General features: G+C 38.3%; 2 protein-coding genes across 2 annotated transcripts; one reads left to right on the forward strand and one right to left on the reverse strand.

Annotated features, from left to right (window-relative positions):
• Window positions 1-870: 870 nt before the first annotated feature.
• lrit1b (leucine-rich repeat, immunoglobulin-like and transmembrane domains 1b) lies at window positions 871-4,575 on the reverse strand. Its single transcript, XM_044336864.1, has 4 exons — window positions 4,156-4,575; window positions 3,348-3,805; window positions 2,707-3,012; window positions 871-2,565 (listed from the first exon to the last, which is right to left on the reverse strand). Exons 1-4 carry the CDS (start codon window positions 4,275-4,277, stop codon window positions 1,502-1,504), a joined length of 1,950 nt encoding a protein of 649 aa, XP_044192799.1. The 5' UTR covers window positions 4,278-4,575; the 3' UTR covers window positions 871-1,501.
• Window positions 4,576-8,515: 3,940 nt separating this feature from the next.
• rgrb (retinal G protein coupled receptor b) lies at window positions 8,516-13,371 on the forward strand. Its single transcript, XM_044337696.1, has 7 exons — window positions 8,516-8,968; window positions 9,650-9,806; window positions 10,606-10,727; window positions 11,244-11,397; window positions 11,617-11,734; window positions 12,585-12,698; window positions 12,900-13,371. Exons 1-7 carry the CDS (start codon window positions 8,893-8,895, stop codon window positions 13,038-13,040), a joined length of 882 nt encoding a protein of 293 aa, XP_044193631.1. The 5' UTR covers window positions 8,516-8,892; the 3' UTR covers window positions 13,041-13,371.
• The last annotated feature ends 996 nt before the right edge of the window (window positions 13,372-14,367 follow it).

A 14,367-nucleotide genomic window follows, 5' to 3' on the forward strand; every position in this document is an offset into this window, starting at 1 on the left:
GCGGCACACAGAGGGAGGGTTGCATAGAGACGGAGAGACAGATGTCTGGAGAGGACTGTAATCTGACCTCAATAATCTGAACACTGGTCGTCTCTCAGGTTGTTATAGGCCGAATAAGCACGTAAAGCAAGTGTGAAAACAGATGACATCAACAGCATTGTAGTTGCAATCTTGAACAGACATTTTTCCTTTTATATGTAAGCTTTTTTAGAGGTGTACATCTTAGTTTGACAGAGAAAGAGATTTATTTAATGCAATGTAATAAAGGCAATGTCCCAGATATTGAATTGTTGATTCCTTAATTATAGTCGCTTGCGTAGCAATACATATAAACTGGAGATATTTGCCAAATCTATATGTTTTTAAGTATTTTTTGTTATTTTAGTTTAGTCTACCTGTAGATACCAAACGCATACTGTAGCTTTCCTTAAAAGACAAAACAACTGTGTCTGTATGAGAATTATTATTTATAGAAATCTGTTCACACACCTGTTTGTCTTCTAGGTTCTCAGAACTGTCATTGAATCTTAAATCTTTATCAGATCACGCTGGTGTTATTGGTGCTTCAATTTGTGTTAAAAATGATATTGTGAAAAAAAAAAAAAAACTGACATCATGTGATTTCTCTCTTCTGATCCAGCTCAGCCATCCACTACTTGAATCAGGTTTAAAATCATTAATAATTAGTTGTTAATTCTACATATACAGGCTGAGTTCAGCTGTATGTTTCACTATCGCAGATGTCATTTTTCAGCAAATTAGCAGTCAAAATCTTTTGCTTACATTTGTGAAAAGCTACTTTTTAATGAACGTAACTAATTCCTGCTAAATCAATATTCTGAGCAGTAAGAAACAAACTTGTAAGCTGTATCAATATAAAAAATATTTATTTTTATACATACATACATACACAGATATTTCAGGTCACAAATATTTACACATTATAAAATATACTGTATCTTAGGTTTTTGACCCAACAGTAAACCTGGCACGTTAACATCATACTGACATACAAAATAGACTAATAATTGCTGGTTTACCATTTCTATAAATACATTATGTTTTAGGTAAATATCTTAATACAATGCAGAGGTTACATCTTGGAAAAAAGAAAAATAAATCGATTGGGTTTTAGAGTTTAGGGCAACATTTCAAAACATTTTCCTCTGCAAAACATCACCTTTCAAAGTGCATAATGAATTTCAAAAAATACATTTTTACAACATTTACAACACATGTAAATATTGAAACTGTGTCATTGTGTGTATTTTCCCTTTTTTGCTGTTCACCAAATCTATGGTGGTTATTATTCCCACAAGGCTGTAAAATAATGTCATACTTCCAATGCTGACAGAGCTATCAGTGTCCCCTGAAGACCCTTTTAAGAGGTTTGAGTCTTTTTCACTACACCAGTCTCTGAGCACTGAAACTAATAAGTTCACATCGTCAGGCCGTTAAAAAACAAAGTGCATCCTCTGGAGGTTGAGGCATATGTTTGGTTTTAGCAGAAGTACTCATTAGGTGGCCCCTCAGTCCTGGCTGTGGCCTCTGAGTCAACGCTGGACCTCGCTGAGAGCAGCCTGTTGGATTCGTCAGGATTTAGCCTGGTCAGATACTCGCCTTCCATCCCTTTAGCTTTGGCCCCAGGGCCGAGGGTCTCAAACGTAACGTACGAGTCCTGTATTTCTTTCGACTGCCTACCCAAGAGTTTCTGGCAGCGCTTCTTCAGGGCCCCGCAGCACACAATCAGTGTCAGAGGGACAGCAATCACACATGCCACTGTTATCACCACCACATTAATGAGTTTCTGAGTGCCACTGGCACTGGCCGCCTCGTCTGTTGAGAAGATTACACACTGCTCCTTTTTCGGAATCAGGCCTTTGACGCAAACGCAAGCAATATACTTGGTCTTTGGCACAAGGCCGTCAATTGTGATCCTGTTCTTTCCAGCGCCTACATTGATCCGACGCATGTCCCTCTCACCAAATATAGCATAAAGGACACTGAATTCTGTGGTGTTTGTGGCTGTAGGGGCTCGCCAGTTCAGAGAGACAGTATGGTCGGTGTCTCCAATCACCTTCACCGAACGCACTATCCTTTTCTCCGGAGCTTGCTGTAAGGATGAGGCATTGGCCGCCAAGTTACTCAGAGCATCCACCTCTACCGACTTCTGAGGGTCTGACGCTTGGCCTCGTCCCTGAGAAGTATCATCCGAGATGCTGTAGCTCTCGATCTCATACTTCCCAGTGACGGCTTTGCCATTGAGAGGCTCGATGATGGGCTGAGCAGCCGTGGTGGTTGGTGGAGGAACATATCTGGCAATAAGTTTCTCCTGGTATGCTGCCCTGCCAATGCCGCCAGGTTTCTTCCCTCTGTTTCTTTTAGAAACACCACCTCCTGCTTCTTCTGACCGAATGGAATCTGTGATCACCAAAGAGATGATGGCATCTGCAGTGCCCACAAAGTTGGTTGCTTTGCACACATACTTTCCAGAATCACGGTAGGAGACTGCTGGCACGCTCAGAATCGACCAAATGATGCCCTCCTTTGAAATCTCTTCCTGAACTGAGAAATAAAAAGGCACAATTCCACAGAGTTAATTAGATTGGCACAAAAGGAAAACTGTAATCTCATTGACACTGACTTACACAGAAATAGATGCCATTCTAATCTTGGCACATTTGGAACTGGTTCAGCAGAACTCACCAGTGCCGTTCATTTTCTTGCCATCAGCGCGGCTCCAGGACAGCTCGGGGATAGGGACTCCAACAGTGCCACAGCGCAACAGAACATTGTTGCCCAGTGAGCTCCGAACACGAGCCACGGCTGTGTGCACTCGAGGGCCCTGGCACCTCTGCAGCTCCGCTTCGGTGAAAAGCACCCCAGACAGGCTCTCCGGATCAGCGCATCTCAGCCTGGTGTCTATCAGAGCCACGGATGATGATGGGGACTTCTGAAACTGGACCAGGTCATGAAGCCGGCAGTCGCACAGCCATGGGTTGTCATGGAGACCTACAAAACAAACCAAGTGTGATAAAGTGCTGTCAGTGAAAAGAAAAACAGATTTTTGTCATTTCAGTATCCTCATATGAATCACTGTTACTACATCTATCCTTTACACATTCACCACAATTGAAAACCAACAGTAATGAGCCATTTTAAGACCAAGAACATCTAAGTTAAAATAAACAGAATTAGCCTTGACAACTTGACACACTGTACACAATAACTATAATTAGACTCAGCTTAAATGCTGCTGGTGTCAGAGACACAGAAGTGGTTGTCATGTAAGGCAGCTTAAAAAGAAAACGTTCCAGTATCCTTATATGTCACAGCTTGATCCTCACCAAGAATTAGTTTGGAATCTGTGTCCTGGGATGGCTTCACACTCAGCCACATTGAGAGAACATCAGCAGGAACAGTTGTCAGACTGTTGCTGGATAAATCCAGATAGGTGATATTCTTTATGTACATAGTTGATTCAGCAGGGATGGAGGAGATCTTGTTGTTGTGTAAGTCGAGGAGCCTCAGGTTTGGCATATCGGTCAGAGCCTCCCAGGGGAAGGAGGTGAGGGTGTTTCCGTCCAACCTGAGCTCATCCAGGTTGTAGAGACCCCGGAAACTGTCAACATTCAGTGAATTTAGTGAATTGAAAGACATCCACAGAAACTCCAGGCTGTTGAGGTAGTGGAAGTTGTCACTAGAAATCCTTGAGATTGCTGTCTTCTCAATGCGCAGCTTGGATGTGTCGGTGGGGAAATTTGGAGGGACCACAGTAATCTCTGGATCATTGCAAAGTACACTCCTGCAGGAAAGAAATGACAAAAATATTATTAATATTATTGCATGATATTTAAGAGGAACAATGTCAAAGCAATATTTAAAATCTATGAGCATGTAGAAGCAGATTTAACAATTAACAAAGATTTTTTGCCTCCATTTAACATAAAAAGAATATAGTTCAGCATATTAGAGAAAAACGTAGTAGTCCATTGTTCAGTAACAAGCAAAGGAGATTAAAGAGCAACTCCAAGTTAATCCTCCACTATACATAGTGACTGAACTGAAGAAAGCTGCAGGGAAAATCAATTTTGCACGCATGAAAAAGCAAAAGACTTGTACTACAGAATAAAAAACAATAATTATCATATTTACCTTGCTTTTGATCCATCGCTTAATTTGTGGAAAAAGCAGCTACATTGTCCAGGACATGAACTGCTCATCAAAGGAAGAAAAACTAAAGCCAAACAAAAAGCAGAAGCAAAATGTCGACTCATTTTTTCCTCCTGTAAGATACTAAGTGCTAGGCAACTAAACTACTAATTAAATAAATACACACTACAGCTCAGTTTAACAGGACATCGGATGCATCGTGGTGTTGTGCAGGCTCACAGCTCCATACTGCTCCGACTGGTCTGAATCCAGAGATAAAAAGGATAGGCAGGGATTAGTGAGGGACTTGGGTTATTTTCATTCACACGATTAGGCTATTGCTTCCTGGAAGCTGATAGGCTGCATAGTTTTCACTTTCATTCTCAGGCAAATACTTTTCAATAGTTGATTGGTTGGTTAATTATGGACACAACAAACTGTACAGCAACTAAATGAAGAGGAGGCTGCAGGGAGACACAACAGACGCCAAAATATATATACATGTACTCATAAATGTTTGAAACAGATTGTATTTGTAGGAAGATTTTAAAATGATGCTTTTGAAAAATGTTTTGTTTTGAATGCTTTTATGTGCCTTAACATTTTTCCAGCATTTTCTTTTAACTCATATCCTGCTAAATTATGAAGTAGACCAATGCTAACCACTGTGTTGTTACTATATTACATGTACAAGTCACCAAATTCAACAAATTACAGCTGATGTGAAAAAATAAAGTTGTCCTACAGTTTCAGATGGTTTTCATTAAGTTCTGCTCTTGTTGCAACCTTTGCCTGTCTTCGAATTATGGTCATTTTTTGACATAGTCTATGTTGAATAAATAGACAAACTGTAGTCAGTGTTTCATTGTTATGCATTGTTTGCTTCAACTTTGTACCAAAGTGACCACTAGATGGGAGCAGAGAGTTACAAAGGGTATAGTGTTACTTTTTGTTTTGAGACTCAAACTACAGACCACGGAAATGATTCCCATCCTGATCATTGGGTTTAAATACAAAATAAATCATCTCTCTGTTGCATTTTTCCCATCTTTTATGATTATGACTTTTGACTTTGACTGAAAAGTAGTTAAAGGAGTAAAGACATTAACCTCAGTTTGAACTTTTGCACATCATTTAAACACTGAGTCATTGCTTTCTCCTTCTCAAATGCAAAGCCCAAGAGTATTCTCCAATTTTAAGCTTACATTTATCCTATTACTATTATATTGTGTAGTAATGATTTACAGTAGTATCCTGCAGAACATGTTCATATTTTATTTGTAAGTGTGTGTCTGTGTGTGACACATTTTGTGAAGGACAGACATGCTGTCACAGTTTCTGAGGGTTTTTTCGCAGGTGCAGAGGTTTAAAAGCACGGCTGTCCGTTCGGCAGGATTTCAAATCCTTTAATCCTGTCATCTCCCTGTCTCTTATTAATACATCTTTGTTCTATTTCTCTCAGGAGGGATGTCCTCAAAACCTGAGAAAAAACCTCCAAACCCCCACGTCCACCACCTCCTTCTCCACGTCTGACCTCTAGTGGGGCACATCTTGATCTCAGGGAGGAGGGAGGACCTGCTGTTATGTCTGCACTCAAAGGTTTAGTTAAAGTAAAAGTAATTAACACAGTATTTTAGTGACAGTAAAAACTATAAAAGTAGAAGCTTAGTCCTCTTCACAGTGTTTAATTATTGAAAATCCCCAAAATTGGAGAATATGAGATAATGAACCTCCTAATGTCTTTATCTCCAGAGTCTCTTAATTATGTCAACAATGTTAAGTGAGGTTTTTTTTAAGGAATTCCTGATTTACCACATTGTTTTACTTGCCATGAGGCATTTTATCTCATATTGAATGTAAAATATGAATCTGCAAATTCAGCCATCTGATAAAGTGAAGACAATGTTTTCCTCTAAAATATATATGAGGAAAGAATGGAAAGTCTCCCAAAGTACTCGAGGAAACTAGAAGTACCTCCAAATTGTATTTACGTGTGGTACATGATGACTGCTCACTTCTGATTTCACCACTTGAGACTTTCACAGAAATATTGTAGTTTCCGTTGTTTGTTTGTTTTTTTTTTTGTTGCTCCTGTTCCTCAGAATCTGTCTGTTGCTAGAAATGCAGTTTCAACAGTGAAGCCTTTGTGTCATTGCAAAACCAGCAGATTATGATGCTGTAATTGACTGTTTGCCAAAGTGTTAATATGCAACCACTACAAAGGTGCAAGCACTTTGGAAAAGATTTTGCAGACAGTATATTCAGGACAATTACAGCTGTGGGTTTCATTCCCAAATTTGTAGCTTAAGAAGATAAAGAGCCTCCCACTGAGATGATATCAATCAATCCTGATTTCTTTTAACTCAACGCTGTATTGTACTGACTTTTCCAAAAGGTAAACTTTATGTATAGCTTTTTGAAGCTAAAAGTTCTTCAAATTAAAGACAATCTTTAAGTCTTTTTGTTACTATTTCAGCACTCATTGCACTATTTCACATTTTATTAAAATTGCAACTTTGGCATATTGATAAAGCAGATTGTGAGTTCATAAAAACAGAAAACAAACATATTCAGTGTGTGTGAGTTCAGTTTATAATTTACATCCGTTGATCAATCCACTGCATTCATGTTTTTTGTTGTGTTGGTTAAGTCTGGTTCTTATTTCAACACACTCAGCTGTGGTAGATTATCAGATTGTTTAATTGAAACTTTCTGCATTGTGAAAGTAACAATCTGCTGCTTTACGTTCTTGCGTGGCCTCACACTGCTCACTCAGCCTCTTGTTGGGATTTGGGGCAGCAGACAAACATGCTGACATACAAATCAGACGCTCTAAATTTATTTGTAAGACGTCGATATCAGCACTGCCACACATTTGAGTCAGGAACTGAGTCACATGTGTCGGAGCGGCAGAGCAGCAGCAGCAGCAGCAGCAGCGAGAGGCATCAACACTGCAGCTCTCTTTATGCTGAGTGTGAGAAAGTCTGTAACATGATTGGATGCTGAGCTTTCAGTCGGGACAATATGGGCAGTTTGAGAAAAGGGTATTATAAGTCCATTGGGACAAATCGTTACTTCATAGTTAATGAGTTTGTGGTAATCTGCGGACAGATTAGTGGTGCAATCAGACTCTGCCCAAATGTTACATTTTAAAAGGTTCAGACTGCTGCAAGAGCCAAAGGTCACTATTGTAATGTCCTCATTTTTGGGGGGTTATATAGTTATTTTTGTGTAAAACAGCTATATGAATAAATAAGTAAGATCCTGATCCTTTCACTGACTTTTAAATTGATCTTCTACACTCAATGTGATTGGATATCATTTCACATTTTGAGAAAATGCACTTCGTTTTACCCTTGAATGTGCAACTTTAACTCACAAGTTTCTATGAATAAATAAAAAAATTCACCAAAATTTTCTTCATTAAAATCATCTTTTGTCTTCATCTAAAGATGTTACTTTTGCACAGATGTTACAATGTTATAATTACTTTCTTTACCCCAGCTGAGCTCATTTAACCCACAAACTTCAGATTGAGAAAAAATGGAAATTTGTCTTTGGCATGTGTCACAAGTAGAGCAGGTGTTAGAATGCAAAGTCCTCATCTGCTTCTTCATCATGTTGATGGTAGTTTGAATAAGTTAGAAATCTGATTCAAACTACCATTTTACTTGCATGGTTGATGATCTGAGAAAGTTTTGGATTGTTTTTAAACAGAGACGTAATGTTGCAATGCCAACTCTGTAGACAGACAAAATGTTTTAATGCTGTCCTTTCAGTCCTGATCTTTAACCCTATCATGTTTACTGCACATCAAACATACAACTGAATTTTTATTTTGTACTGTATATATACAGTATCTACACATTACACAGTGTATGTGTGCAATCTAATGATAACAATGCTGGCTGCACAATTTCCCAAATTGCAAATGTTAATTGCACTAAATATTGTGGAAGCATTCAGGAAAAAAACATTCAGAGTCACATTTGCAGCTTCTCTGTATATTTTAATGGACAAAGTCCATAAAAGCCAGTCCAATATGTTGTGGTGGAAGGATTACGTGAATTTGAGCAGCCTTAAAAATAAAGAAGCCACACAGTCAGTCCATGATTTGAGTACATGTTTAAAGGACATCCTGTCTGTGAAAATTAGATATTAAATAAAAATGAAATGACCTAAAGCTAAATAACTACAGAACAGAGTGATGATACCTTGTTTGTATATTTAAAGGATTACATTGTAATCTGCTTTGATCAAAGTAAGAGTTCACTACTCCAAATGATCACATCTAAAATTCAGCCTATCCAGTAACTTTGCCTGTAGACAACATTTCCCATGATCCCATTCTCTTTCCTTATCTCACACAATAGCTGGATTAAGTGAATTTGTGGAGGGAGAAGTTGGACTCTCCACAAGAGGTTTCTTGCAGTAAAGTTTCTCCAAACGACAAAAATCACAGCTGATTGCTGAATCCGCAAATTCTCCCTGCTTTTAGATCAAAGAATTGCGCAGCAAATGCGCAAACTTTCTGCAACCACAAACTTGCAGAAAGTTTGAAGGAGGTCTGCTCGTTAAGGCATTCTTCGGGGGATTGCAAAAGGGGTTTACTAAGATTAGTCTCTTCATGCTTTTTCACGTGAAAGAGCCTTTATAAAGCGTCATTTTGTTGGAGACGGTGGTGCGCTAAACAACGAGAAAAGGACTTTTTTGCAGATAGTTGAATTTGTGTATTTCAACATGGCAGCGTATACATTACCGGAGGGATTCGCAGAGTTTGATATGTTTACTTTTGGCACAGCGCTTCTCGTTGGGGGTAAGTGGACTGAGACACAGGAAGACATTATTTATACAAGACTTAAAGGGACAATTCACTCTGTAAAGATTTGTTCAGATGACAAAAGCGGCTCAAGTTCTAAGATCCCAATCATACGCTAATGTATTTAGTTTTCTCACCATGAAGTTTGAAATTCAGCAGTTCTTTTGCGAAATTATTTTGACAACCTGTGTGGACAACTTTACAGGCCCCAGGCCAAACCACTCAAAGTAAGACCCAACACTGGTTAAGCCTAGTCTAACTTCCACCTGCTGACTGTTCATAGCCTCAAGTAACGTTTTCACATTACCAACAGTCTAAAACCCAAAACACCCAGTTTTCTATCATATATGGCAAAGAAAAGAATGAAATCTGTTTTCTTGAAAAACTGGGATCAGAGAATATTTGGCAAATTTGTTGGAAAAATAAGTCAAATGACTAATTGATCATGAAAATAGCTACTAACAGTTAATTTTCTTTTGATTGACTAATCACGTAATTGTCTAATAACTTCTACTCTTACAGCTACATTTTAAAAAAATCAATTTTAAATCTATTTCGGGGCCTTGATGTTTACTTTGAGGTGTCAAGTTTTAGCGTGATAAGACTGTGTTACAGTAGTGGTAAAAGTGGTTAAATATCATATCAGAGATCAAAATCTAACTTTCTTTACGTTTTCAGGAATGCTTGGATTCTTCCTCAATGCCATCAGCATCGTGTCTTTCCTCAGGGTGAAGGAGATGCGGACTCCCAGTAACTTCTTTGTCTTCAATCTTGCTCTGGCTGACATCAGTTTGAATATTAATGGACTCACAGCTGCTTACGCCAGCTATCTCAGGTATTAGATACAGATACAGACATGCTGACTTTTTGAAAGTTATCTTCCTTCCACAATAACTATTTAACACGGTGTGTGTACAAATTTTGAAGCTTTAGTCAATAAAAAAGGCTTAGCATTTGGAATTAACCACTGGGTGACCTTTGGGTGTCATAATGCAATCCACTTTATTCAGGGTGTTAATTTCACATTTTGCAACACAACTGGTAGGACATTACTGAAGAGAAAACGCAAAGTGAAGAAAAATAAAGCAATATTTAAAATAAGTTTTTGTTTCTTGTTTCAATTTCCTTTTTACTGTAGTTTATTCAGTAGTTCTCAACCTGAGCGTCAGCAGCAAAATGTTTTTTTGTGTATGTTTCATCATGTATGCAGTAAGCACTAATTAATTTAGTAAAGTGCACCATGTAGGCACAATATAAACTAAGTAAACGCTTGATTTTAACTGACGGGCCTCAACAAAAATGGCTCCTCAACATCAGGTAGCTACATGTAAATGTTGCCTCAGGGATCCTTTTATTTCACTTCATAATGTGCTTTAGTGGTGAATACAGAATTAACAAACACATCTGCAGTTCACTCAGTAATGACAAGCTAGTTGCCTCATTGTGAAACTGGAAGTGGACTCAAACAATCTGAGAAGGGAAAAGAAATGAGAGTTACTCTGAATCAACTGTGTAAAATTCATACTGTTATTTTGGGACCACCATGTTTTAAAAAATGAAATCAATCTGCAGCCTGACATAGTCTTATAATAACACAGTTTATGTTATATAGAGTATTTCTTTGTCGTCTCCAGATATTGGCCATTTGGTCAAGAAGGATGTGCCTATCATGGCTTCCAAGGGATGATAGCGGTCCTGGCGTCCATCAGTTTCATGGCTGCCATTGCTTGGGACAGATATCACCAGTACTGCACCAGTGAGTACAGTGAGGTCCAACCCACTGACCAGAAGTGTGGAAATACACCAAAATATATTTTGTTTGAAGTCTCCCAAAAAAAATCTACCAAAAAAAAAAAGAGATAATTTGTAAACGTGGTAATAAAATCTGCACTTATACCATAAATTTTATGTTATAGATGCTTATTTGAAATTCGTTAATTGAAAATTTATGGTCAAACCACAGTGAACCCATATATTACTCAAAAATTTAAAACCAAAAGATAGATACTGTAATGAATGTATGAGAGCAATTTGGAAAAAGTGTCAGAAAATGTTGAGTTTTTATAAATAAAGCAGCAGAGATTCTGTCACACCTGCTCTTATTTCTGGTGAAAAGCATAAAAGTTCAGCAGAAATATCAATATGTCAACATGTGTCATTACCTACATCTAAACCAACAAATTAAACATTTCTTCTCTTCAGAAACAACTTTAAATCATAATCAAATGTCTGCTTACATCCAAATGACATGACGCATGTTTTTAATCTGTAGGACAGAAGCTCTTCTGGAGCACGACCCTGACAATGTGCAGCATCATCTGGATTCTTTCCATCTTCTGGGCTGCTGTTCCTCTCATGGGATGGGGCGTCTATGACTTTGAGCCAATGAGGACTTGCTGCACACTGGACTACACCAGAGGAGACAGGTAGAGAATACAACCAAAACTGGAATGTTGGCACAGACGAAATGGCCAGTTTTCTTTTGTTTTCATCGCAATCAATTCATACTACAATGTCTATAGTTAGCAAAAATGATTATTTGTGACAAAACTCATCCACAACATTTTTAGTAAGTTTAACAAATGGTATCAGTGGCTACATTTATTTACCTATTACATATTTTTCTTTTTGTCTCTTTTCAACAGGGACTATATAACCTACATGTTAACTCTGGTGCTGCTTTACCTGATGTTCCCAGCTTTCACCATGTGGTCGTGTTATGATGCCACCAACAAACACTTCAAGAAGATCCATCACCACAGGGTAAATGTGCTGCAGTGATCTCAAAATTCATGTAAAGGAATTTTGTCATGTTTTGTGTTATGGATGTTAAAACTAGATTTGGTTGAGAAAATGCACTTTTATGAATGAACTTTGTTTTCTAGCACAACTGTGGCTGCTATTGTCACATGCTAATGTTTCTGTGGGGATTGACTCATACCTTGCCTGACAAATGTGCAAACTTAGCCAGAAAGCAACTTAAATATTAAGAAAATCCTAAATTGGCATAAAATCAACACAGGAATCATGTTTCTGTCCATTTGATGAATGTAAATTCCAATATTCACTCTGTCTTAGCTCTGTTTTTTAGCCTCTACCAACTCCTGAGGAGCTGCTAAATGCTCCACTATGTTCCCCAGCTTATTTGCTACTGTGTCTGTTTGCTGTCGGGTGCTGGTGTCGGGAGCAGGAAGTGTAAAGTGGCTTTTTAGACCTTTGTCTCCAAAAACAGCTGCCTGCTGTGGCCAAAAATGACACTATGAGAGCGCTGAGAGTGAACCAAAACAATAAAGTTGCAGTCAGAGAACTAAACAATGAGCTGAAACCTGCTATAAAACTCCATAAAGCTGCAGAGTCAGGTGATAATCCGCTGTAGGTTCATCACTACAAGTGACACCTCACCAATGTTATTATAAAAAATATTGATTATAGCTGCTGTAAAAGGCAGATTTTTTAAAACCACACCCACAGATAATATATGATATTAGATTCTAATCCTAACTTTGTTTCCTTATTTGCAGTTATATATTGTTGACACTCTGTCATCAAACCTGTAAATCTACTTCATGCTAGGTGTAATATCAACAGTAACATAATTAACTTTGTTTTCCAGTTTAACACCAGTGTGCCGTTGAGGGTAATGCTGATGTGTTGGGGTCCCTACGTCCTCATGTGTATCTACGCCTGCTTCGAGAACGTGAAGGTTGTATCTCCAAAGCTAAGAATGGTGAGCACTTACTTTGTTTTAATTGAATTGAAACAGTTTGTGGGGAAAATACAAGGGATAAAGGATTTTTTTTAGTTTCTACAATGTTATGATAAAAATAATTTAATTATTATAGCCAAACTGCAAAAATAAGACCCGAGTTGTAATAAACCGGAATTATCCTTTCAATCAGGCTCTTAAAAAACATGTTTCTGCTTGCAGTTGCTTCCAGTCATTGCAAAGACAAACCCCATCTTCAATGCCCTGCTCTACACTTTTGGAAATGAGTTCTACCGAGGCGGCGTGTGGCACTTCCTCACCGGACAGAAGATTGTTGATCCGGTTATTAAGAAGTCAAAATAAAAGGAGACTATGTTCTGGCAAAGCAATCCCAAAACATCATTTGTTCTTACGATAGGTTCCTCATACTTTTGATGAGATGTCACCATTTAGTTCTGTGTAGATATATTTTCATAACATTTGGACAGTAGATCAAACTCAGGAGGAGCTCTATGTTTGGAGTCGCCACCGTAGCCTCTTGCTGGACCTGTGTAAATCTACAAAATGTGTTGCAGGTAATTTATTAATTTTCAAATGTTGCATTCTCTCCCCAGGAATTTGTCTTTAACCTGCACTGCTCCTCCACCCGTGTTATACTGCTTACAATAAATGCATTGTGTTGCTATTCTTCTTATATGCTCCAACTACTTTAAAATGGGGTTTTAACCTGAATAACTGAGCTGCTGTGTTAAGAAACCTAAATTCTACAGTTGACCAGCATCGAGAGACGTCCGTTCATGGCACAGCAGTCTCAAGCATTTACTAAGGAGATTAATTGATTGGGTTTTTGTAAGGAAGACAGTTCAATGTGATGTAACTTCTATATATAGTAAAAGCATTCACTGTGTTAAGACAGTGTTACGCAATTATAGTCAACACCTGATCCAAAGTGAACGTAATCACATTTTAGGTAGTTGCTTATTGATCTGCAACAGATAATTAATTAGGTAAACAGTTTGGAAGATATTTTCAAAAATCTCATATCATCATATGTTGGAGCTACTTATAACTTCAAATTCTTCTAATGGAACTTAATTAGCAGGGTTTACACACTACACATTGTTCCGAGATAAAAGAACGAATGCACATGATTATAGGGATCAAATATCAAACGTGGAAGGTTTCAATTAAGATCAATCTTTGAAAAGTAGGTAGATAGGTTGAACAATAGATTAAGTGTTTGAGGAAGTTTGAGGAATTTGAATAATTCAATCCCTACTGGCACAGACCAGTCATTGCGGCCACTTTAATTGTAATAATAATACCTCATGAAGCTTGTCATACTTGTTTTCCTGGATTATATGCATGCTTTTCTATCTATACTAAATGTGAGCCCCCATTTACAACAAGCGTTACAGTCGCATGTCAGTGATGGCACTGAGCAGAAAAGACTACAGCACTCTGATCTTTGAGCTGCTAAATACATGCACTCCAGAAATAAGCCACAGTGAGACAAAGTCTCTGTCACACTAACCTCAGAGGCGACTGACGTTCTCACCAGGCAGTCGTCAGCAGGTGAAATCCTCTCACTGTCAGTGGTGCTGGAGGAGGAGTCGGCCCTAATGAGCAGCAGTTATGGAGGTTCAGAGGGTCCTGAAATAGTGCTGTTGTCGGCTTGGAATAGAATAAT

This window comes from Thunnus albacares, chromosome 20 (assembly GCF_914725855.1).
Source record: "Thunnus albacares chromosome 20, fThuAlb1.1, whole genome shotgun sequence".
Taxonomy (NCBI): domain Eukaryota; kingdom Metazoa; phylum Chordata; class Actinopteri; order Scombriformes; family Scombridae; genus Thunnus; species Thunnus albacares.

Excerpts from the sequence above, each read along its gene's own strand:
- lrit1b (XM_044336864.1), bottom strand. The coding sequence starts at position 4,277 with ATGAGTCGACATTTTGCTTCTGCTTTTTGTTTGGCTTTAGTTTTTCTT. Across the intron at positions 3,806-4,155 it reads AGCGATGGATCAAAAGCAAG|GAGTGTACTTTGCAATGATC; the intron begins GTAAATATGATA and ends TCTTTCCTGCAG. Across the intron at positions 3,013-3,347 it reads AGATTCCAAACTAATTCTTG|GTCTCCATGACAACCCATGG; the intron begins GTGAGGATCAAG and ends TTTGTTTTGTAG.
- rgrb (XM_044337696.1), top strand. The coding sequence starts at position 8,893 with ATGGCAGCGTATACATTACCGGAGGGATTCGCAGAGTTTGATATGTTT. Across the intron at positions 8,969-9,649 it reads CACAGCGCTTCTCGTTGGGG|GAATGCTTGGATTCTTCCTC; the intron begins GTAAGTGGACTG and ends TTACGTTTTCAG. Across the intron at positions 10,728-11,243 it reads ATATCACCAGTACTGCACCA|GACAGAAGCTCTTCTGGAGC; the intron begins GTGAGTACAGTG and ends TTTAATCTGTAG.